Consider the following 25006-nt stretch of genomic DNA (forward strand, 5'->3'; position numbering starts at 1 on the left):
TGTACATTTGGAGCCAGAGTCCATAACCCCAGGTCTCCCCTTGCACATCTGTAGCCATAGTCTGCACCCCCGGGGCTCCCCTCGCACACTGGAGCTGCAGCTCACACCCCCCCCCACTATCACCTTGCACATCTGGAGCCAGAGCGCACACCCTTGGGGCTCCCCAAGCACATCTAGAGCTGGAGCCCGCACCCCTCGCTATCACCTCACACATCTGGAGCTGCAGCCTGCACCCCCCGCTATCACCTTGCACATCTCGGGCCAGAGCCCACACCCCCAGGGCGCACCCTGCACATGTGGAGCCGCAGCCTGCACCCTGTGGGGCTCACCTCGCACATCTGAAGCTGGAAAAGCCGCCGCTCCTTCTCCATCTCTTCGGCGATTTCAGCCCCACTGATTTCGGTGCGAATCATCCCATGCAGCTTGGCGTGCTCCTTCTTCTCCTTCTCAATTTTGGTTCTGCAGCAGAAAACGCAAAGATGAGCTGAGATGCCTCAGGCACGGCACTCCAGACTACACGGGCTGCAGGGATCCCGTCACCTGGCCTGCAATACAAGCGTGCGGGAGTCTTTTGGAAATAAGACGGCCTCTTAACTTACTGGAAAGTTAAGTGCGTTTGGTCATAAGAGTGTCAAATTTGGCCCTTCTTGTTGAGTACTGCCTCAAAAAATACCTTCCTAAGCACCTACTCTGTGCCGGGTCTGGGTCAGAAGGACAGAAAGCCTGCCCCACCTCAGAGGTTTCCTTTAGGGCAGCACGTTGTCCGTCTGTCTGTGTGTCTGTCAGTGTGTCCGCTGAGCAGCACAAAGGGGGGATGCGTGGCGCAAAGACTCCCTCCCTCCTCCACGTTCTCTCTGCTCCTCTCCACCTGCCTCCTGGCCGAATGAGGTCTTGCTAGGGCTCTGCCTCGACTAGGACAGTGCTCGTTGTTGCAGAACAAATCTCACACGTAAATGGTGAAAGAGTCACTTTCAAAAACTTATCCGAGAATTATTTGATGCTTCCGCACTCCCAGGTTCTGTGATTTTGTGAGTGATTCTGTCCCCGCTCTACATATGTTCTCATTGTACAGAATTTGATCTCATTCTCCTTTCAAATCTTCTCCTTTCAGAATGAGGAGTCTCTCTGACAACCCTCTTCAAACCCCTCACTCCCCAGGTCTGGTAAAGGGCAGAAGCATCTCACTGGGGGCACTCGAGGGCGGCGGCAGCAGCTGAATGGGAAGCCACCTCCTGGCACTGGCTCAACGACCCTCTCGCTAGCTGACCAGCAGCAAACCACTGAGTCCTGGCGTCTGTCTATAAAGCAGGAATGGTGGTCCTTCCCCGTCGACGGCACTGCTCCGTATCCAGACGCAGGACGCTAAGGGCCAGGAGCTTCTCTGGCTTGAACAGACCTTCAGACACTCTAACCCCCTCTCTGTGCTCATCTGTGAGTACATGCCATGGGTGCGATCTGGAATCTGGGGAGCCAAACAACTCTGAGCACGGAAATCTGGGCATGGAAATTCAGGATTTCCAGGAGGGGACAAATATGAAAGGTTTGGTATTCCTGGGCTTGAGCTTTGTGATCCTTCATCCAAGGCTTCATCAGCCCGATGCTGGACTTGATCCTGGCCCCTAGGATCATGACCTGAGCTGAAGGCAGACACTTAACCGACTGAGCCACCCAGGAGTTCCCCAGGGCTGGTTTGAAAAACAACACCCCCGGCCCCCCCACAAATCCCAAGTCCAGTTAAATACTTATAGCTACATCTGGAACTGCTTTCTTCTTAACACCTCTCGCTTTACCAGACGGCTTCATGCTGAAGTTTCTATTTCCACTCAGAAAACTCTACATTGTTACCCAACGCACAGTAATTACAAAGCAAACATGAGACATTTAAAAATATTTTCTGTCTCTCAAGTATTTACAGTAATTGAAACCACTATCCCCACAATCACCAGCCCAATCCCAGCAAGCCAAACCCTCCCCTGCTCGGAAGGAGGGACTGTGATCTGAAGTGTGCCGAGGACTGCCGGAAGCCGACCAGGAGCGGGCCCGTCTCCAGTGGACACCGCGCTGCACGTCCCAGAACCCACCGACACTTTCTTCCTGTCCTTACGGCAGACCGAGCCATCAGATAAGGCTAACGCGGGGAACTGCAACAATCTCTCTTTTCTCTCTTCCTACACTACACCATAGTGTTTCAGGGAAAGTCAGACACAAAGCCAAAAGCAGACGACTCTTGCAAATCACCAGGAACATGAAGTCCAAAAACGGTGCTGCTGCTGTAACGGTGACAAAGTGGGGAAAACTTTTTTTTTTTTTAAAAAAAGGAAAGAAACATCTCTCGACAAACCTGACCTTAATGTCCTTCAATTAGCTTTTCTGAAAATTACATTCTGTAACCATTATGACATTGCAGAAAAGGGACCTGGAAAAACTCGTTGAAGAGGTCCGCAGCATTGCTGAATTTAGATGCTGAGTGTGAAAGCATCTGGCCTCGTCATGAACCCCAGCAACATGGGTTTAAGTGGATTCTTCCCTGGGCAAAGGTTTATTTAGAAAATACCTTCAAGCAATTAAAGCTCAATTTAAAATTAAGATCTCCAATTATCTGCATTTAAAAAAAACTGAAACACTCACATTTTTGTTTCATAGTCCTTCCACGCTTTATCAAAAGGCTTTTTTAGATCCTGTAAACAGAGAGGCATAAATTAAACAGAACTAATTTTGGCTTCTGGGCAAGACAACTTACTTATTCCTAGACTAGTCCTGAAAGAAGCATTAATTTCTGTAATAAATGATGTATACGATCCCATGAAAAATAAAGAACTTAGAGCTCAGGCTTTGAGTGAGCCCAGCGGCATGCCACACGCGCACAGAGGAAGCGGACAACACCGGTGCGCACGCGCTGTCCGCTACAGTGCATGTGAACCCACGGCCCATGGTGTGTGACCTACACCCTCCCCAGAGAAACACCTCGTTGGCAAGAGTTTTAGTACCTCTCTCCACCCAAAAAAAAAAAAAAAAAAAAAAAAAAAAGGGATTCTGACTTTTTCAATGAACAGGGGAATGTCCCCTGAGAGATATACCCCTGATTTGGGCCCAACAACAACAATATCAAAGCCCTTCGCTTTCTCCTGGGGTCTCCTGATTCTTCTCTTTGATCTGGAACTTGGGACCTCGTACGCTCTGATAGAGCCTGGCTCAAAAGCACATACTGAGCCACTGGAAATTCTATCAAGTGGTTCCTACCTATGGATGTGCCCTTTAACAGGGTTCTTTTGTAAGAAGAATCTCATTTTGGGGGGGGAGGTTTATTTTTTATTTTTTTGGCTCTTCACTGGCCTTACGACAAGGCCAAAGCTCACAGCCCGGCATCTGAAGCCTTCCAGGAACTAGTCTTCCCCACCACGGACTCCTCTCCCACTCCTGCCCCAGACTCAGGGCTTCAAGCCACACTAAAAGCCTCAGAAGCAGCACCCCATCATGCTCCCCCCAACCTGCATGTGTGTCCCTCTGCTTTATGCGCCCTGCCCCCCTACCCCACTGGCTAACTTGACAGATGTGTTCTCTAGGACCCTGGCCCGGGACAATGAGGAATGTTCCTCAGTGTCCTAACGGCTCGCCAGGCCCGGTGCCCTGCATGACAGGCTCTGGGAGCGAAATACTGAGAGGTCCCTGCAGAGGTCGCAGAGACTGGCCAGCCTCAGCTTCCAGATGAGCCAGATGTGACTGGGAATCACGTGCAGATCCAACCGGAGAATCTGATCTAAGAAGCGGGGCACAATCCCCTGCCCCACGGGTCACACACCTCCTGTGCCGGTGACCGGCCGGAGCGGGTACTGCTTGGCGTCTGCTACAGACCCTACTCGCACCGCCCTCTCCGCACCCGCACACGCAACAACGCACAGCGTCGGTGCCGACTGGTGGCAAGGCGCTCCCTGAACAAGGAACGTCCTTTGGAGGACAGAAATATAAAGTCGGCTCGAGCCTTACTGGTGCAGGGTTTCCTGCTGGGAAACTACATCCTTGCAAGGACACTCTTCTGCCCAGTGGTCGGAAAACCACGCTTCCCTGCACAGGCTTCTCCACTCAGCTGAGAGAGGGTGAAAACCACTTAAGGGCCTCAAAGGAGCTTCTTTCCCACCCCCTGCCCTCCTGCCCTTCCCACGTTTACAGCACCAGCAGGATGACCAGAAAGGCCGTGGGTCACCAGCAGTATGGCTGAAAGGTGGTGCGAACATGCAAAGTGAGGGAAACTGAGGCAGCAAGCAGCCGTCCTGCCATCCAGTAGGAAGGCACATGTGTGTCATGCCTGGACAGGCTGGTATGACCATGACTCTACCTCCCCCAAGGACTGTCCCCGGTGAGCTGGGTCCTGGACAGCTTACCCCTTTCACTCCTTTCAGGTCCCCCTTCAGCAAACTGTCCAGAGGGAAGGAGATGATGTTGTTCATATTCTGAATCTAAAAAGCAAACAAACAAAATTCTTATTTGATGTCCTTTTTAATCTGAAGAAAGGACAGCAAGACGCTAGAGAACATCTGGTAATAATCAACCTTCCCTGAAAACCCGGCTGGTGCGAGTGCCACAGCCTTATTTATTCCTACGCTCCGCTCCTCGTGGCGGACTCACCTTGCAGATAAAAACACAACTCACAGAAAGTCTGTGTCTCTCAACTCTTCACAACAGTAACAGCCTTCTACTATTAAACTATGAAGTTTGCAAAAAAGATCATCATTATGATGAAGAAAAATTATTTTGAAACCGATGGCAGAACCACTTTAAAGATACCGAATAGAATCACAAACACATACTTCCTCTCTCACTCACAGCTCCAACATCCTGGGCTATGCTTTACTGAAGTCTCAGGCCCACACACCCCAATCTCCCCAGAACAGCCCCCCACAGGGGAACTCAGAACGAAGAAGAGAACAAGGGGACCCCTGTCTCTTCGTGAATGTGTAGGAGTCAATGTTCAGAGAGAGGAAAAGAAACGAGTGTGTGTTGCACGTGTTGTGCATGTGAGGTGTGGGGTGTATGTGGGACGTGTGTGTGTGTTGCTGGAAAAGGAGAAAAATGAGAAAAGGAGGGAGAGAGGTCTTGAGGTACTCTGTTCTTCTCCCTGAAGCACGAAGGCAAGGGATGGAGGCTTAGCACGTTGTCACCACAGATGAAATTGACTAGAATCAAGCCTGACACACACTTGGAGCACACTCACAGCGAACAAGGCTGTCCCCGCTGGCTGCCAGTGTGGGAAGTGAAGACACCAAGCTTTGGCTGGGAACCATTAGGCACTGGCTCCCCACGTTCTGAGGCCCACGGAGTCCCTCCCCGGCCACAGCGGAGATCTCCTTTCTCCTCTCCCCAGCTCAGCCCATCGCCCTAAGTCAACACAACTGCCAGCTGGTACTGCCGGGGCCTTGTAGCACGTGTGTCACTTTGGGATACGCACACCTAGACTGTGGGCCTATGAAAGAGGAGAGGCAAGTCAGGACTTTGGAACCATGAGCATTTATTCTTACCACCGAGCAGAGGAAAATTTTAATTTTAGTAGAATTACCTTGAATAGGAAAACCAACTCTGGGCCCAATTTTTCAGGCAACATGGGATCTGATTTTCATACATTATTTGGCATATGAGTCCTCAAAATGGGAGGAAGAAACTGACTTGAAAAATAGTACAAAGGTGTGTGACAACGCCTGCCCCAAACCACCAATCCTGCCAAATAAATGATCGATTCATGACTGTCGTTACAGAAATGCCTTTTTTGGGTAACAATGGTCCAAGGCTTCCACAGCTCAATGTCTGTCATGCACCTGGCAGCCCTCCAAGGCACAACGGAATCAGCGGGGACTTGCGAGGATTAGCCGGAAGGGTTAGGTTTTTAGAACACTGAGAAGCAGAGTTAAGGCGAGGTCTCAGGGATGACTGGAAGGCACAGTGACGAACAGAAGGCCGTGCCAGTGAATCACGTCTGACAGCAAACACACCTGGTTTCCGCCGTAAACCGTGGCAGGAGGAACCCCGAGTGCAGAGGCTGCCGCACGCCTGTCTCCTTCTCCACCTGCCCCCGCCCGGATGCCTGCCGCAGCCCCATGCCCCACCCGGCTGCCATCCCGCCAGCCCTGCTGCCTCTGGCAGGTCCCCCCTGCCCGGCTCCTCTCTGCGCACCAGCTGCTCTCCACCAACTCCCCACGTGCCATTCTCGCTGCCACACTCCTGGGTGGGTCTCTCAGCCCCTCCTCTGGAGGAGGCTCCTGGCCACCAGCCCCTACTCTCCGCGTGACCCCTCCTCTCCCCTGCAGTGCTGTCGGATTCATCCCAGGTGGTGCCCCTGATAAGGGCTGAACCGACTCCTGACCTTGGGACCCTCCACGGTCCAACCTCCTTCTCTACTTTTCATCTTCGTATCCAGCCAAGTGGAAGGCCTTGCTGTTCCCTGCTTGTGCGCAATCTGTTCCACCTGCCGAGGGTCCTCCTGCACCCCCCTGTCCGAAGCCTTCCCATCCATCAGGCTTTCCCCAGATGCCACCTTCTCCATTAACACCCTCCATCCAGTTGCCAGCAGGAAGTGATCCCTCCTGCCCAAATCCTCCAATATTTTCTTTTTTAAAAATTTCTTCAGGCACTTGACAGGTCCTATCCTGCTCCATCTCATGTCTCACACCATCATCCTAACGGACAGCTCTGAGCGTACTCATTTTATATTCTCCATGGCACCTAGCACAGGACTTGGCCCAGAGCAGGTGCTTGAGAAATACTGAGGAAATCAATATACTGCAGTATTTTTTGGAGCATCTAATATACAAGAGACAGACTCTAGAGATTCACTAATACCTTGAGAGCAAACATCACAGAGCAAATGCATATGTGAATTCATTAATCTGTCCATCCCGTATTTACTGAGCATGTATTTTAAAGACAGCAACCAGCTGCCTACAAAGATAAAAACACAATGCTTGTCGTCTCAGAGGAAGAATAAATATATAGACCCACCAAGAATTTAAAAAAAAATTTTTTTTTAATTTTATGTATTTATTTGACTAGAGAGAGAACACAGGGTAACAGCAGAGGGAGTGGGAGAGGCATACTCTCTGCTGAGCAGGGAGCCTGATACAGGGCTCGAACCCAGGACTCTGGGATTGTGACCCGAGCTGAAGGCAGATGCCTAACTGACGGAGTCACCCAGGTGCCCCTATACACACCCAGAATGAAACAAAGAAAGTCTAAGACATCACACATGCAGCATATTTTACTCTGTGCAGACACCAATGGCTCCTTCTGGAGAGAGACAATGACTTTGGCTCTGAGCGGCCAGGCAGGCTAACCTGGGCTTGGGAAGGAGGGGTCTGTCCCAGTTACTGAGCCTCATGATGCTGTCCACTCATCCACACGATCACAAAGAGCCATGGCTAAGAGTCAGGCACAGATCAGTTTGGTCCTGAACACTGCCCAGAGAGGAGCCAACACTGCGCCATCTTGGACAAGGCAAGTGCAAGAAAGGGCAGCAAACACAGCCCCAAGGGGAGCATCAAAGCCACCAGCACAACTCGGTTATACAGTAGGTGGGGGGAGAAACAACAAGGTGCTTGCAGATTGAAAATCTTATTACTAGAAAGAAGTCTAGTGCGTTTGTTACAAGAGGCATGTTTAAGTATGAGCGTACGCATGAATAAGTGAGGAAAACAAGATTCTCTACAGCAGGGGAAAAGAATGCAGAGTCTGGTTTATAAATGTATTTTAAGACCATCTTCTATTTAATTCAAGTAAGAACACAGGTACTGATGGACAGGAGTCAGGTTCAGGAGAGAGAAACTAAGCTTTGGTATCTAGAGTGAAACGGGAAAGTTGAGGAGTGGACACCGACGGCTACCCTACTGGCTGGCTCTGCTTTCCCTCCCGATGCCGTGGATGGGGCCCACAGCCTACAGTGACCGGGACACGACAGCCACCAGAGCTGCCAAGGAGACGCACAGGGTCCTTAGGGAGTGACAGGAGATGAAGCTGAAGGGGCACAGAAGGTTAGCAGACAAAGATGGATTAGACAGAACCTCAGTCCCGGGGACTCACTGGCTAATAGGAAAGATAAAGCCCGGAATTAAGTAAGCAGACCGCCCTGTGAGAACTCCGGAGAGCCAGAGATAAACCACCACGGAATTTTGGAGAAAAGAAAATTACTTTTAGCCTGGACACCAGGGAAATCTTTGCTGATCGGGGGTTATGTGAGACACACCTTTGAAAGAGGGAGCATTTCGTCTTGCAAGATCAGGGGGGAGCTATCCCAGGCAAAAGGAGCAGGACAGAGAAGTGGGCAGAGGCCCACAGCAGCCACGTGAGCAGAGGGACAGGGAAGGGCAGGGAAGACAATGCTGAGAAGGGACGTCCGGGTGCCAGATGGACCAAGGGGGTTCTGGCCTTCGTTCCAGTGGCTTTTTCTTGTTAGAGTTATTCAAATGATCTAAAATAAGAAACCAGTACTTCTCTAGTCAGAAAATAATTAGCTTAATTATTACAGAAGAGAGAGAAAGCAGATCAGTGATGGCCTGGAGCTAGGGGCTGACTGTGAGAGGACTGGAGGGACCTTACTGGGAGCAGAAACCATCTCCAGACCGATGTACGGTCACAGTTATGCCACTTGGCAGAGTTACTAGAAATCACTGACTTATATACTTGAGATAATAAGTAAAATATACCTCAATAAAGCTGTTTTTTAAAAAATATATACCATTACAAATATAAACAGAATTCCTATCAATGGACTGACTCATTAATCCAGCTTTGTCTCCTGGACACGGGCCTCTGCACTTCTAAGGCTCCATGTTTTGACTCAGGGTGAGCGTCCCAGGAAATGACGGCTTTAGTCTCTGCCTGGGCTGGAGAACACACACACAGGAGCCCAGGTGCTCTGTCTTGGCAAGAGTGCCCCGCGGTACGAAGGTCGGGCTCTGACTCTTTCTCCGTGTGTTCGGACAGTCCCCTATGCCTCGGGGCCACAGCTGAACGAACCATCTTCTGTTCTGGCCCACAGGGGTGAAAACCACAGCCCAAACCAGTACACATCCTTGTGCTCAGCAGCCCAGGCCTCAATTCATGAGTAATGAAATTTTTATGACCTATGGGAAGAATTAAACCATCCCTGGGTAATCCAACCAGAATATTTCCTTAGTGATAGCAAGCACTGGGCTTTCTCTTGTGCTCTTACTATTTTTAACACATGTATTATGTAACATGGCTTTCTGAAACACCTAGCATGATCGGATTATAGACTATTAAGCTCAATTACTGCTATTGACTAGGGATCTAATACCAACAGCAAATAGGGAGTCTTTTTTTTTTTTTTTTTTAGATTTTATTTATTTGACAGAGAGAGACACAGCAAGAGAGGGAACACAAGCAGAGAGAGAGGGAGAAGCAGGCTTCATGCTAAGCAGAGAGCCTGATGCGGGACTTGATCCCAGGACCCTGGGCTCTTGACCTGAGCCAAAGACAGGCGCTTAACAACTGAGCCACCCAGTCCCCCCTACCTTTTTTTTTTTTTTTTTTTTAAGATTTTATTTATTTGAGAGAGAGCAAGCATGAGGGGGAAAAAGTCAGAGGGAGAAGCAGACCCCCTGCTGAGCAGGGAGCCTGATGTGGGACTCCATCCTGGTAGTCTGGGATCATGACCTGAGCCGAAGGCTGTGGCTTAACCCACTGAGCCACCGAGGCGCCCTGATTAAAGTTTTTATTTAAGTAATCTCTACATCCAACATGGGGCTCAAACTCATGACTCTGGCTAGGATCAAGAGTCTCATGTTCTCCGAGTAGGCAGGTGCCCTGCATATAGGCAATCCTGGAAGGAACAGTCCTCTCTTCTCTCTTCCTGTCTTCACTTTTCCTGGGTTCACTTGGAAAAGTCTGACAAGATGAGTCAGTAAGTAGTCAAAGGTTTGTGATCTCACAAGGAGAAATAAAATGATTCAGTCGGTAGGGCAGACAAGGCTAGTGAGCGGAGAGCAGGAAAAACCTCAGTATGCGATTGCCACCCGACTGGGGAATAGACACCGACGAGGAGCTGAGCGGGGGTGGGGGGGGTACAGCCATCCAGAAGCCACATTTCTGTGCTGTTCTTCCTATTTTTTTTGTGGTGGTGGTGGGGGGGGGGTCTTAAAATTCCTTGTCCCTGCTTTGTCACTTCCATACTCTATAAAATCTTTCCACTTTCCCTCCTATGCTTCCTGAGCTCCCAGGGGCACCACCTCACCTGCTCCTTTAGCTCTGGTCACTGGTGACCACCGGCTGCTAACCTGGCCAAGGCTCCATCTTGGTCCCACTAGACACCCTGCCTGGGAACCTCAGTGCTGCCACCTCCTTGACTTAGGCAATGAGGAAGATGGCTCTGCCAAGTGAGAATCCCAGACAGGATTCTCTTATCAGAGCTATTTTTAAGAAGCAGCACAGGAAGAGAGAATCATAACAGGGAAAGTCACTGGGCAGACCTCCTACCTCCAGGCCTATGAACCTAGAAAAGAACAGGTCTTCCCAGGGCTCCCCTCCAAAATCCTCAACAGGGTCCAGTTCTCTTTGGGGATAATCAGCTTGTCCTTAAGAGGCCAATGGATCCCTATATAAAACACAGCTAAAGAATCTCACTGAGACTTACCTGTGTCACAGAAGTTTATTTTAATCTGTCTCGTTCATGAGAAACCTCAGAGGCAGGTGACACTTTGAGATCCGTGGAAATTTTCTTTTCTTTTTAACATGAGCAAATGCTGCTCAATCACAGAGTCAAATAAGTAAAAGCAAAGCTTCAAAGAAAGGCCAACCACAAGGAGGCCCAGCACCTCCTTGTCGGGGTGGAAAGTTGCAAAAAGACCTCAGACCTCACTGATTCAAATAAGGGCATAATTCTTCGCTGAGGTTTCAGTATTACTAAGCATAAGTATGTATGGAACAGTCACCACCTGCTGGAAACCTCCAGTTCTCTCCGGGAGCCAGAGCCTAAGACCCAGGAGGACGTGTGGGTGGTATTGCTAGGTGTGCTGGGGTAGTGAGTACAGCTATACATCTGTGCTGTCCAGCGTGCTAGGCGCCAGCTACACATACCCGCTCACATTTAAATGGATTAAAATTAAATCAAGTTAAAGACCAAGCTCCTTAGTTGCAACAGCCATATTTCAAGTGCTCAAGACCTCCACGAGGCTACTGGCTTATTACGTGGGAGCAGATACTGGCCAGTTCCATCCATGCAAAAGTTCTACGGAACAGCAATGCCTTAACCCAACAGCTTAAACAAATTTTAAGCAACTTTATTAAAGTATAATTAACATATATAAGCTACACACATTTTAAAGTATATAATTTGGTAAGTTATGACATATACATACATACACCCACATCAAACCATCGCCCAAATCCAGACAGTGAACATAGCCACCCCCTAAAAGTTTCTTTGTGCCCCTTCTGCAAGCCCCATCTCCCAGCTCCTCGGTCCCCGGGCAGCCACCAATCTACTTCTGTCACCAGAGAACAGTTTTCATTTCCCCAGAATTGTACATATTCGGAATCCTGCGGCACGCACTCCTCTCTGTGGCTGCCTTCCTATCTACCTAGAGAGTGAGCGCTCCCTACTTGGAGAGCCATCCGTGCTGCGGCACCAACAATGCACTCCTGTTCCTCGCTGAGCACTGCTGCACGGTCCAGCAAGACTACAATCGGGGGATCACGACTCCTGGCACAGGCTGCAGAGTTATTTTCAGTTTGGGATTACAACAAACCTTACAAAGAAAGGTGTTATGATGATTCAGGGGCTGGGACTCTCAAATCAAGGTCAGAAGACCTTCTGAGAAGGTGACATTCGAGCAGTGGAGGGCGGGAGCCACAGAGCCAGGGGAGAATCCGGTGGGAGAACATTCCTGGCAGAGGGAATTCCTAACATGAAGGCACCGAGGCAGCAGTGTGCCTGGTAGATTCAAAGAAGTTTTCTATGTGCTTTCCAAAGACCGCTTATTTGAAAGAATGGGCATGCAGGCAAAAAGGTTTTTGTAGAAGCAGATGGTATTGGGTACAATGGTTTAAATCCCTAAATGGCCCTGGACGGTTTGCTGTCATTTAACCCTTACCTTACAACTATTCTGAGAAGTAGGTGCTGCTATCCCTGTTTTACAGACGGGCAAAGCTAGACAGGGCTAAGTTACCCATCTGGTCCCCAAATCCCAATGAGAAGAAGCAGAGTTGAGCAGAGAAGCTGAAGCCACAGCTTGTCCCACAGCTTGTCGCTGCCAGAGACAGATTCATCCCCCAAGACCGGAGCAGGAGGAGCTGGGAGGCTGAATACGGGCTTCCCTCCGAGGGGCAACCTACTCGGAGCTCCCTTCTAGTTCCTTGTTACACAAGCAGTTCATCAGGAGAACCATCCAGGTCACTTTCGCTTCTGGGGTCAGTGCAGAGACTTCTTCCCTGGCCGGCGAGGGCGCTGGTTGGGGTCTGCAGCACACATCGCCCCACACTCACCCCTACCCCCACCCAGGCCGCCGCCTTTGGCCGAAGAACCACTCCGCTGGTTTGTTTAATTAAAAAGGGAGGGGGGTGCGCCTGGGTGGCTCAGTGGGTTAAAGCCTCTGCCTTCGGCTCAGGTCATGATCCCAGGGTCCTGGATCAAGCCCATCGGGCTCTCTGCTCAGCAGGGAGCCTGCTTCCCTCCCTCCCTCTCTGCCTGCCTCTCTGCCTACTTGTGATCTCTATCTGTCAAATAGATAAATAAAATCTTAAAAAAAAAAAAAAAAAAAGGCGGGGGAAGCCACGCTGATCTTGAGTTAAGTTTAACACAAACTGAAGGATCAAAACCAGCCGGCTGCCAAAAACACACCCCGGCGGCTTTCACACCAGACACGTGGCGGGCTACAGCTTAGCGGTCGGTTTCTGCCTTCCACGCTGCGTCTCTGCAAGTCACGCTGTTTTGATCTTTCACGTTCTAAGTGGAGAGAAAACAGTGACCCTCCGCCCCTCTCCTCCATTAGGGGCGGGAGCTGCACCTCCAGCTCCGCGCAGCCGCACTGAACCCCGCGGACAGCCAACTCTGAGGCCCCGGAGAGCACCAGAACCACCTAGGATTCCACAGCGTCTCCTGACATGAAAACTACGGCATCAACCAGGGTGTTTCAAACTTCTTGCCTCCTAGAATCCAAGGATGGGAGATACTTGCGGGCCCCAGCGAGGACCGAGCATCACCGTCCCCATCTCCCTGGGGGTAAGCCTCAGAGGCACCTCACTGGCTGTCCTCTGTGGTGGCCGGCTCCTGACCGGTGACATCAGCGTCACGGGGAAACTCAGCAGAGGTGCACATGGTTAGGAATTCCGAGAATAGGCCCAACAAAGTGTTCTAACAACCCTCCCGGTGCTACCACTGCACCAAAGTTTGAGAACCACCATTCAGCAGGTGCAGCGTGGGGCCGTGATTTTTATTCTAACAAGTTCCAGGAGATGCCCTTGCTGCTGGTCCGGGAACCGCACTGTGAGAACTACTGCTCTAGATCAACGCTTCTCATCCTCTGGGGATCTAACGAAAATGAAGATTCTGGTGCAGGAGGCCTGGAGAAGGGCCTGGGAGTCTACATCTCTAAGAAGCCCCAGGTGATTCCACTGGAGTCCAGGCTAGGGGCTCTGGGGGCATGGATGAGACAATGTCTAAACGCTCTTCGAGTAGAATCTGAGACAGGCAGGTACTGATGCGGTTTGCCAAGTTTTCGATTTCAAGGAATGACCGATTAATAGCTGAAAATTCCCAGACAGAAGGGAAGGTACACGGAGGAGCTAGGACCTTGAATTTATCTACAGACTGGCGGATGACTCCCCACAGAGGGGCGGGGGCTGGACTCCAGGCCAAGCCCCTCACCAACAGGAGGAGACACAGGAAGCAGGGCTCTGACAGCTCGCAAATCCCCTTCTGTACCACCACCTCGTCCAGCCACCAGCTCCGGCCCTTCGTCACTGTCTTCTCTCCTTACCAACCTCCCCTGCAACAGCAAACACCTGCCATCCCCTCCTCCCCCTATGGCTTCTCCTCGCGCTACTACAACTTGTCCCAGCTTTTACCCAGGCAGGAGAACGGTCCCTGTGGCCTCCCGATCACTGAGGCCTCTCATCCGGCCTCCTCCTGCTCTGCGGCGGCCAGGACAGCTGACCCTCGCCTTCATCCACATCTCCTACTCCTGTCTGTCCACACATGCTCACTTAGATTTCACAGAGTCCCCTATGTCATGGCCGTTGTCCCTTTAGCAGCCACCAGTAGAGAAAACACAGGATGGTGAGAGAGAACAGAGACAAACCCTGTCTGGAGCTCATTAACGCTTCAACTGATTAGTCCCTAATAGCGCATCCTCCACGCATCTGACAAGTCATTAGAGATTCATGCAAGGCACGTGTTCGTGAACTTGCCACCATGTCCACATGCAGATGGGCCTGAGGACCTTGTGACGCCCACAGGACTCCCTGGCCCCACCTCCACCCCAGAGACCCAAGGACCCAAGGCGGGGGCCGCATCCTCGGGCTCTGTGGCGTTCGCACCGTGGCCATCGGAGCACACAGTGCTTCTAATAAAAGCGTTTGTGTGTCCCTGACCAGAGGGCAGGGCTCACCGCCTGGACAGCGCCAGAGCGGGCCCAGTACCCAGCGCGCGATTGGTCAACCCCTCTGGAGGCCTCATTCCCACCCCCAGCTTTTCCCACGTTCTCTCACTTCTACAAGTCCGTGTACCGGGGGGATTACAGGGAGGGCGCAATGTCTTCCACAAGAGGAAGAAGGGAAGAAACAGTATCAAAGTTCACTTAGACGTATGAGGTGTCTGTGCTACAACCAAGACACAGAGGCTCTCACATTAGCTTTGCTGCTTTTGTTGTTCTGGTTAAACTAAGGACGTGCTTTTATTTTTGGTCAGGGACTTGGGAGTGTAGGAAGCAGCTTACAGGGCTGAAGACTTGCAAGTCTAAGACAAAGAATTTCCAGCTGCACATGAGGCCAGTTAAGAAGTCAATGCGAAGGTTTCTGGGCATCCGGAGTAACCAGCAGCTGGCCTGTCCACAGACTCCATCTGCCCAGGTCTCCAGCCCTCGGCACTCAGAACTTGGAGATCTTTACTTTGCATACAAGAGCCTGCAAGCCAAGCCATCCTGTGCTCCAGCTCCCAGCGCTGTGATAGGAGAAACAGTGGAGGCAGACGCCGGCGGCCGTAAAGCCCAGCAATCAGCAGGCACAAGAGTGTCAGGATACTAAAATGTCCGAAATGGAAAGTGGGTAGTCTGGCACCAGTCTAGGGGCAGAGACTGGCCATAGACCATGTGCGAGATGCCAGGGGTTCTCTAAATTTCGGCAGAGTTCAGTAATTTACGCCCAAAACAAGTCTTCCTCCCAAAAAGAAGAGATCATGATCAGTGCCCCTGTTAATAATAAGGTAAGACATTTTAATATATAAGACATTTTCAAAAAATGAAGTTAAAAGAGAAGAAGTACGGGGCGCCTGGGTGGCTCTGTGGGTTAAGCATCTGCCTTCAGCTCAAGTCACAATCCCAGGGTGCTGGGATCGAGCCCCGCATCAGGCTCCTTGCTCAGTGGGGAGCCTGCCTCCCCCCTTCCCTTCTCTCCCTCCCCCTGCTTGAGCTCACACACGTGCACATGCTCTCTCTCAAATGAATAAATAAAAAAATCTTTAAAAAAGAAAGAGAAAGAGAGGAGACATGTGCGTAAGTCCGGAGGGTGAAGACACCTAGCAGAAAGCTCTCTGTGCTCGACGAGATGCGACACGCTCCGTTAGTCTGGAGACTGAGCTCAGTCGGACCACACCGGAGGGTGTGGCAGGAGAACCCGGCTGATATCCACGCGGCAGGCTGGGACGCCTCTCTGCCAGGCTCTGCCCACTCACAAGGACAAGGTCGCAGGCGGCCCCATACCCCAACAGAACCTCACTAGTGCTTTGCTCTGCTCCTAGAATATCTTGTAACACCCATCAGCTGCCTAAAATGAATTCCTAACTTAGGTGTATGTTGGTCGGTGGAATTTTCAAATTCCTCCTCCTTTCTTCTTTTTTTTATTTTTAAGATTTATGTTTATTTATTTATTTATTTGTGAGAGAGAGAGAGAGAGAGAGAGAGAGAGAGACAACACAAGCAGGCAGGGTGGCAGGCAGAGGTAGAGACAGAAGCAGGCTCCCTGCTGAGCAAGGAGCCCGATGCAGGACTCGGTCCCAGGACTCTGTGATCAGGACATGAGCCAAAGGCAGTGGCTTAACCAACTGAGCCACCCAGGCATCCCTCAAATTCCTCTTTCATTGTGAGTGAAGTAAGATTTCCTCAGCCCCAAGGCTGCCCCCAGATCTCACATCGGGACTCCGTCCTTCTCTGAGCATCTGCTGGTCCTGTTTCCCCCCGGGGCAGTTCTGCAGACGGGGAAAACATACATATCACCCCCAAGTCTCTGAAACCAAGACAGGGACAGCATATCTGGGAAGGACCTTTCTGCAATCTGTCCTCTAATGCAGCCACTCGTTAGAAAGCTACCTCCCAGCACAGAAGTGGTCCCTGGAAAATCCTTCCAGGATTCTCACATCCATCTGGTAAGAGGAAAAGAACCTAAGAAACTGGGCTGACTTCATAACCAGTTTCATTTCACACATGTTACATTTCTGGAGCTGCCTTATTTCTCCCCTTATTCTGCATAACTGCAGAGAAAATTCATAGGCTCTCTGAAGGTGAGAATCTCACCCATTAGTAACAAAATCTCACTCTATATTAAGTTGGCCTTTCTCTGGAGATGCTCCAACTGCTTTATAAACATCCTCTCTCACCACAAAGCAGGTAGGTGGTAATTTTCCTTTCTGGACAAGGGGAGAATGGACCATCTTTAGCCACCCAAGATGGAAATGTTTTTAAATGCCTGAGAGAAAGTAAAAGCAAGGCTTTAAAAATAAGAGATAGGACAGATGTGACCAAAAATAGGAGTAAGAATGGTATACAAAATACCAAAAAAGGAGAATTCTCCTGTAATCGGCTCACTCTCAGCAACAGCTTCTTAGAAGCGGCCCCTCGGTGCTCTAGTGGCTGGATGGCTTTGCCACGGGCCCTGGCCCAGAAAATCAGGTCTGGTGAATTTAATTTTGGCACAAGTAAGAGATTTTCTCCCTCTCTCTGATCTTTGCCAGAGACAGGATCAACAACCCTAACTCCATAAAGTACAAGCTGAAAGCAAAGGGAGGCATCCAGACTCAAAGCCACTACCGCCAGGACTTGGGTTCCTATCTCCTGAGGACACGAGGGTGTCACCCGCGAGCTGGGCTCTAGCTGACAAAGCCCCCCCACCCACCGCTTTCCTCTCGATGCTGGCCCTGAGTGGGCCTGGTGTTTCCACCATGGAGGAAACTGAGGCCCCACAGCAGAGGCCACTGCAGCTCCGCCCGGCCCATGTTTCCTTGATGCTTTCCCTGCACCGCCGTCCTTCCCGTTCCGTCTTTTTCCCTCCGGAAGAGTCGACAAGAAACTTTAACTTCTTTAAATGCCGCCATGGACACAGCATGGATTTGGTGATCTCAACTCTGTTGCTTGCTGGCTACAGACCCGGGAAGTCATTTATTGAGTCTGTGCCCCTGTTAGACGAAGACAGCAGGAGCTGTCCTGCACAGGGGTCAGGAGGACCGAGCGAGTGTCCCCTTCATACCTAGCCCGCGGCCTGCCACCCCGCGGGTGCTCAGCAGCAATGGCCACTGCCGGCTTCCTCACGGCAGAAAGGTGGGCAGCCGGGCCTTGTCGCCGTTCCTGATTCCCGCAATGCTCAACGTGGCAAAGCCGCCGTGGCAAGGTCCCAACCTACCTGGTCTTCAGTTTTGCAGAAAACTGAGAACAGAAGGGGCAGTTTCGTTAACTGTACAGCAGCTCATGTTGGCAAGGAAGCGCAAGCTGGCTTCCTGGGGATTCCACCGTGGGGAGGGCTAAGGTGGGCCTTTCTCCACCGTCCCCAGCTCCTTAAAGACCCCAGAGCCTTCTCAGTTATATCATCTCCAGAGCGGGAGAACCAGACACCCTCCAGGGAGCTGTTGTAAAGATTAAGTAAACTAAGCGTGTCAGGCAATCAGCAGGAGTCTCTACACAAAACCAGGTGTGGCACTACTCCCTCCATTCTACACTGAGAAAAGCCAGGTCTGGACAGCAGCTGAATGGAGAGGAAAGAGTAGCCGCTTTCAGCAGGGTGCAGGTGGGGGTGAAGGGGTCGGGGAGACCCCTGCCTGAGGCCCTGCTCATCCTCCGGGGATCCCTCCCACCGCCTCCCTTCTGGCTCAATCTTGTTTCCTGACTCACACATCTTCCTCTTTCTTGGCTTTCCTTTTCATTTTGCTAAAGCACATCCTGAAGGAGTTTCAGAGAAATGACGCACAGGAGCTAAACGTTTTGAGCCTCGCCTGACTGAAAATATCTCTGGTTCTACTTGCATGCGCGGCTGCCTGTGGCTCCAGGTTGGAATCCTGCTCCCCAGGAGGTTAGTGGCCTTGCTCCACTCCTTGAAGTTCCCAGTGCTACTGCGGAGACATCCGAAACCACTGATTCCTAATCCACCAAGTGCCTTCTGGAAGTGTGAAGACTGTTCGCAATTTCACACAGAGATGCCTAGAGGCCTCCTCCCTCCCTGCTCTGGGATCTGACCAGCCTTCAATCTGGAGACACGAGTGGTTCAAGTTCAGGGACCATCTTGTCCTCGTGACGCCCCCCTGTCTTCCATTCATTCTTTCTGAGGCGCCTGTCCACAGACTGATGGGCCTGAAGGATTCATCATCATGTCTGTGATCTGTTTTCTACTTTCCTATTGTTTCGCTTTGTTTTTTGAAACATTTTCTGACAGACTCCTATTCTAACCATGTCACCGGATTTTTTCTTTTATGTTTTCTTACATTAATCACTTCTCCCCTTTCTTTAACCATAGCTGCATCCCTACTCCTTCCTTCTGATATAAAGTCTATTCCAATCTCTCAGAAGAATTTTTTTAAAAGATTTTATTTATTTACTTATTTGACAGAGAGATCACAAGTAGGCAGAGAGGCAGAGAGATGGGGGCGGGGGAGGAAGGCTCCCTGCTAAGCAGAGAGCCCGATTTGGGGCTCGATCCCAGGACCCTGAGATCGTGACCTGAGCAGAAGGCAGAGGCTTAACCCACTGAGCCACCCAGGAGCCCCATCACTCAGAAGAATTAAATGTAGTTTCTTTTCTTTCCTTTTTTTTTTTTTTTTTTTTTTTTAAAGATTTTAGTTATTTATTTGAGAGAGAGAGAGAGAATGACAGAGAAAGAGCATGAGAGCAGAGTGGTCAGAGGGAGAAGCAGACTCCCGCTGCGCAGGGAGCCCAATGTGGGACTCAAACTCGGGACTACAGGATCATGACCTGAGCCAAAGGCAGTTGCTTAACCAACTGAGCCACCCACGCGCCCCTAAATAGAGTTTCTTTAAAGCTTCTTCTGTTGTCCGCATTACTCCTGTTTCCTCTTTAAGTCCTCTTCTCTGCTTGTTTTGGTCTCTCACTCTGGAGGCTGTTCACTCATACTTTGGCGTGAGGTGCCCAGAGTCACGGAGGGGCTGACCCACGGAGGGGCTGGGAGAGTGGGCTGTGGGCTGACAGTGTCCCGAGAGGCCCCCAAAGGTCTTCTCTCGGGCCATTCAGTTTCTCCAGTTGGAAAAAAAAAAAGCTCCAATCTGACTCCGTGGTGAGAGCCTAATAAGCATGTCTGCCAGGGTCCAGGGAGCGGGGCTAACGGGGGACCAGGGATCCCCAGTCAGGATGCTTGCCACCAGCTTGTTGGAAGCAGGAAGAAATGGGTGATGAATTCGACAAAAGTCCCCAAGAGATTGCAAATGAGCCCGAGTAAAAAACTTAAGAACAGTAACGGCTTTTTAATTTTACCATTTCCAACTGAAATCTCTTACAAGTGAAGACGGGGAGAGAGACCCAGAGCCTTAAGGATCTGGTTCTTGTCCTTCCCCGTTTTAACTCCTACACAATGTTCCCTTCTTTCTGCCCTGCCACGACCAGACGTACGAACCCGCCATCATCACCATTTCAAGAATGATGAGCTACTTTTCCACTTGTTATTTGCTTACTGACAGGAGAAATGAGAATGGCACTGCTGTTTGCGACCTTGACCTGCTCCGGTCACCCATGACCTTTTGAAGCCGGGGGAGAAAAACAGGAAAGGGAGGCTGGGGCCATCCCAGTGTGTATTCCCCTTGTGGAAGAAGCCAGGCAGCGGGGTCACAAACACCCCCTCAGGCTGCCCACTTGTTCAGAATTCTGTTCCCACAGCAAGAAAGGCACAGAGCTGCCAAGCACAAGAAAGAACCCCGTTCACCCACGTTACCCGGCACCTGCCGCAGGCAAGAGTCCCGACTCCACGTTCCCACTTGCTTAAAAAGCGACTTTTTTTAGGCTTTGCATTTGGGAGCATAAAAGGCCTTTAAATATTCATGGCAATTTCTGTGCTTTGATTATAGGTTACCTTGCTGTGTAAGACAGGCCTGGAACATATTTATTAAATATTCTAAGTTTAAATGCCCACCATAATTACCAGAAACAGATGATTCTATGTAGTTTATAAACTTGAAAACTGAAGTCAGGGGCCCTTAAGAAGATGAACGCATTTATCCATTTTGTCCCACAGCCGTGTATATTTAAAATGCGCACTTGAATTCAAAAAGCCACGTTACCGTAAGAATTACAATTCTAAAATTTATTCCAAAGTGACCAAATGGGTATAGAACATATAATTCCTTTAGGCACCGCATGAGCTTTGAAATGTATTCCCAGATGAGCAGACACACCTTGGCTGCGCTCTACGGGCTACCTTGCCGACTAAAGGCACTGCACGCACTTGACCGCGGCCTGACAGCCGCACGTGTGTGATGACACTTACCAGGTTTTTGAAAAGTGCTGTCAACTCCTTTGTAAACACCGAGAACTTCAGGAATGCACTTCCTAAATCCGGGTCATCTCGGCACACGCAGTTGCCCCCAAACTTCTCCAGAGCCTGGGTATACTGCTCCTCGTTTTCCACGTGAGCTACAACAGCAGTGGGAGACGCCCTGTTAGTACAGCAACCTCTCCATCCTCGTGCTTAACAGCTTCTTCCTAAGTTGTGAATAAAACTGAACACATTAGCAGGATACGAATCTGAAAAGCGTCGAGCTGCACCAGGAACAGAAATCACTTCGCTGTCCTGACAACGGTCCCGTTGCACTGGCAACAGATCCCAAGGAAGGAGCGCGACGACGACCAAGATGGAAAGAGCCTCCTTGCACAAGCCCCCCAGCCTCCAGCATGTCAGATGAGGCTCCAAGGGGTACCCTGAGGCCTCCCACATCTCTTAGGACCCCTCTGTGGTGTACAAGATGGCAGGAAGCACCAGCCCCGCCAGCAGACTCGGTCCTCTCCTAGAAACTCAGGAAGACATGCCCGCTCCTCTCTAGTGTGAGCCCTGAACCAGGAGCCACATGCCACGGCTCTCCTTTCCACACGGCAGGAGCTGTGGACCTCGGAGCACAGGCTGGGGCCACAAAGGTCAACGGAGTGTCTCTGTGTTCTGCTCAGACACATCCTCTGTTCCGGTGCCCTGCCTTCCCCAACTGCTGCACATCCCACAGATGTCTCCTTCCTCCAGGAAGCCTTCCATGACTCTGTCCTGTGCCCCTGTCCTTGGTCTCAGCATGGACATTGAAATTGGGAACGTATGTCTCGACGTTAGACATGTTTAGAGGACAGGGACTAAATTTTAATTATCTTTGTGACTGAAATACAAGACAACACACTGTTGTCTGAATAACAACAAAAAACAAACCCCTGTAATCCATCTGACGGCATTTTACTATCATTAGGCCTTAATGCATGGAAACCTGGATTCTGAGTCTCCAGCTCAGTGGTTCCCAATCCCTTTTGGACACCAAAATGATAACACGGATCTTATCAGACTGTAGAAGCCACCACCCTGCTTCAGATCTCTGATTCAGAAATGGAGGCAGGTGGAGGGGCCCAAGTAATTCTAGTAAGTTAATGTGGTTGACTATAATCCCCTTACTTCTAGGTCATTTCTCCCATCCAAGTATTAACCAGGCCCGACCAGTCTGTGATAAAACAACTGTTGTTTGCATTAAGCACCTGGTTTCTTTTTTTTTCTTTTTTTTTTTTTTAGATTTTATTTATTTATTTGTCAGAGAGAGGGAAACAGAGAGAACACAAGCAAGAGGAGTAGCAGGAGGCAGAGGGAGAAGCAGGATCCCTGCTGAGCAAGGAGGCCGATGCGGAACTCGATCCCAGGACCCCAGGATCATTCAGATCACCTGAGCTGAAGGCAGATGCTTAAACGACATCTGAGTCCCAGGTGCCTGATTTCTACGTTTTCCTCATTTCAACGAGAAATGTTAACACGACCACTTTGTAAGCACAACGGGGCAGACAGACATGTAGCATAAACTTGTATGTGAATGCCATCAGATTCTTCCTCAGGTAAATTAAACCACTGTCGGCCAATGCCAATTCCTGGGCCTGGTGACAGGGGAAACACGAGGAACATTTATTTGTGACAGGCAGTCCTTGACCCCAAGCCAGATTCCTGTGATCCATGAACGGCATGCCTGTCCATTGTACCAGGGAGGAGCTATGCCCTAGACCTCCAGTACTGGCCTCTGGGGATTCCAACGTTGGCCTCACAAATATAAGAGAAAATTAATTTCACTGTTCGAGCCCTTTCCCTTGTTTTTTTCTTTGCCATTTCAGAAAAGAACCTGAGAGTTCTAGATAAAGTAAATGCATTTCTGAGACTACACTCAGCAAACAAGAAAGAAAAACACACACAGGGGCCCTGAAGAATGTGTGTCAGAATGGGACAAGCTCCCAGAAGATCTGGGTTCCAGGCCCATGCCTTCCGGGGAGCGTGGGACTCTGGTGAGTAAATGGCCAAATGTCTCAGCCACATGAAGGTTAGAGATCTGCTGTGAGATACTTGCAAGGTTAGGGTAAGAAGCAAAGAATAGCGTGGGGACACGAGCTCAGCCACGCTCAGCAAAGATCCAACAGCACACACGGTAAACAGGAGCACGATGTCATTTCTACAGAGTACGGACAATGTATGCTTTTTCTACACCTCACAACAACTTGGTAATAAGACCTACACATTCTTCCTCATAATGGTGAACATAAGTCGGGGCGCTCAAAGAGATCAAATATTTGTCCTGGGAAACAGGGCCAGCAAGCGGCCAAGCCGGGCTTCAAATCCAAGTGCATTTCACCCCAAAGCCCACTGTTCTGCTCTGTACTAGTGTTCGGTTCAACAAGAAAAACAGCTTCCCTAGCCCAAACAGGGGCCCACATTTTAGATTTTTAAAATTCTATTTCAGAGATGGGTCAGTTACATCGTCTAGGTCACTTCAGTTAGAAAATTCTAGCACATGTGGTTTAACAGCAAAGGAAAGCTCCTTCCAAACCACATGCTCTTCTATAACTGTTTCAGAGTTGGTGGTCAAGACGTGGGCAATTCCAGTGTGGCTTTGGAAGGGAGTGACAGCCACAGCAGACATATGGGGCTGAGGTCTCCACTGGGTTAGAGAAACAGGATACAAAGGCCAAAGTTGCCTTGGGAGCCACGTGGTGCCCCCCAAAATCGTGCCTATGCCGCTCTATGCGAATACCCAAAAGGCAGGGGGAGGGAATTCCCTTTCATTAATGCCGATTAGGTGGCCTTTAAGCCTTTGTTCAACTTAACTTGGTAACACTGTGAGGTCTTAATATTATCATCCTTATTATCTTCTGAATAAATCCAGTGGAATTCAGAGGGCTTAGAGACTTGCCCGAGATCACCCAGTTGGTAAGAGGTAGGCAGGAATACCACTCTTTTCACCTTGCGGGCTGCCTCACAGCCCATGGTCACCGGTTGGGAGGAGGAACCTATCTTTTCCCTTCACTGGCAGTCAGCCAACCGCACACAGAGGAGGAATAGCAAGACCTCACATTACGGCACCAAGAAGTACCAACAAACCTCCTATCACCCCTCCTTCTGGGCTTCTCAACTGACTGGGTATAGGGTGTTTTTAAAAATTCTTTCCCTTACAGGGCACCTGGGTGGCTCAGTGGGTTAGGCCTCTGCATTGGGCTCAGGTCATGATCTCAGGGTCCTGGGATCCAGCCCCATATAGGGCTCTCTGCTCAGCAGGGAGCCTGCTTCCCCCTCTCTCTCTGCCTGCCTCTCTGCCTACTTGTGATCTCTCTCTGTGTCAAATAAAATAAATAAATAAAAATCTTTTTAAAAAAATTCTTTCCCTGGGGCGCCTGGGTGGCTCAGTGGGTTAAGCCGCTGCCTTCGGCTCGGGTCATGATCTCAGGGTCCTGGGATCGAGTCCCGCATCGGGCTCTCTGCTCAGCAAGGAGCCTGCTTCCCTCTCTCTCTCTCTCTCTCTGCCTGCCTCTCTGTCTGCTTGTGATCTCTCTCTGTCAAATAAATAAATAAAAATCTTTAAAAAAAAAAAAAAAAATTCTTTCCCTTATAAGTCTTTGAAACAATGTGTTGATTCCCACACTCTAATCATGATCCGTGAAGTTTTGAGCTCATCATCACCATGATTTCCTATACTTATATTTAAAGTGTTCTGATCCACTGTAATCTACTTTCTGATGCTCAAATTGTCCCAGCTTCAGTCAGTGGAAACTTCTTCATGCTGATCTACTTGGGGCTTTTAACACAAATTTCTCTTCTTAGAAACAGATTTGTAACTTCTTTTTTTTTTTTTTTTTTTTTTAATTTATTTACTTGTCAGAGAGAGAGAGGGAGAGAAAGCAAGCACAGGCAGACAGAATGGCAGGCAGAGGCAGAGGGAGAAGCAGGCTCCCTGATGAGCAAGGAGCCCGATGTGGGACTCGATCCCAGGACGCCGGGATCATGACCTAAGCCGAAGGCAGCTGCTTAACCAACTGAGCCACCCAGGCGTCCCAGATTTGTAACTTCTTGATAAATATGATAGCCTCGT

General features: G+C 50.1%; 1 protein-coding gene across 2 annotated transcripts in view; it reads right to left on the reverse strand.

The window, feature by feature from the left end:
- Positions 1 to 25006, reverse strand: part of LOC111154085 (ArfGAP with SH3 domain, ankyrin repeat and PH domain 2) — a 168465-nt gene that overhangs the window by 68458 nt on the left and 75001 nt on the right. For both annotated transcript variants that reach the window (XM_022513453.1, XM_022513452.1), the window contains exons 3-6: positions 20908 to 21053; positions 4380 to 4454; positions 2629 to 2678; positions 330 to 459 (exon numbers count right to left, since the gene is read on the reverse strand). In XM_022513453.1, the coding sequence (XP_022369161.1) occupies positions 330 to 459; positions 2629 to 2678; positions 4380 to 4454; positions 20908 to 21053 (401 nt within the window). The remainder of the gene's footprint in view (positions 1 to 329; positions 460 to 2628; positions 2679 to 4379; positions 4455 to 20907; positions 21054 to 25006) is intronic.

This window comes from Enhydra lutris, unplaced genomic scaffold (genome assembly GCF_002288905.1).
Source record: "Enhydra lutris kenyoni isolate GAN:26980312 unplaced genomic scaffold, ASM228890v2 scaffoldscaffold35, whole genome shotgun sequence".
Lineage (NCBI taxonomy): Eukaryota > Metazoa > Chordata > Mammalia > Carnivora > Mustelidae > Enhydra > Enhydra lutris.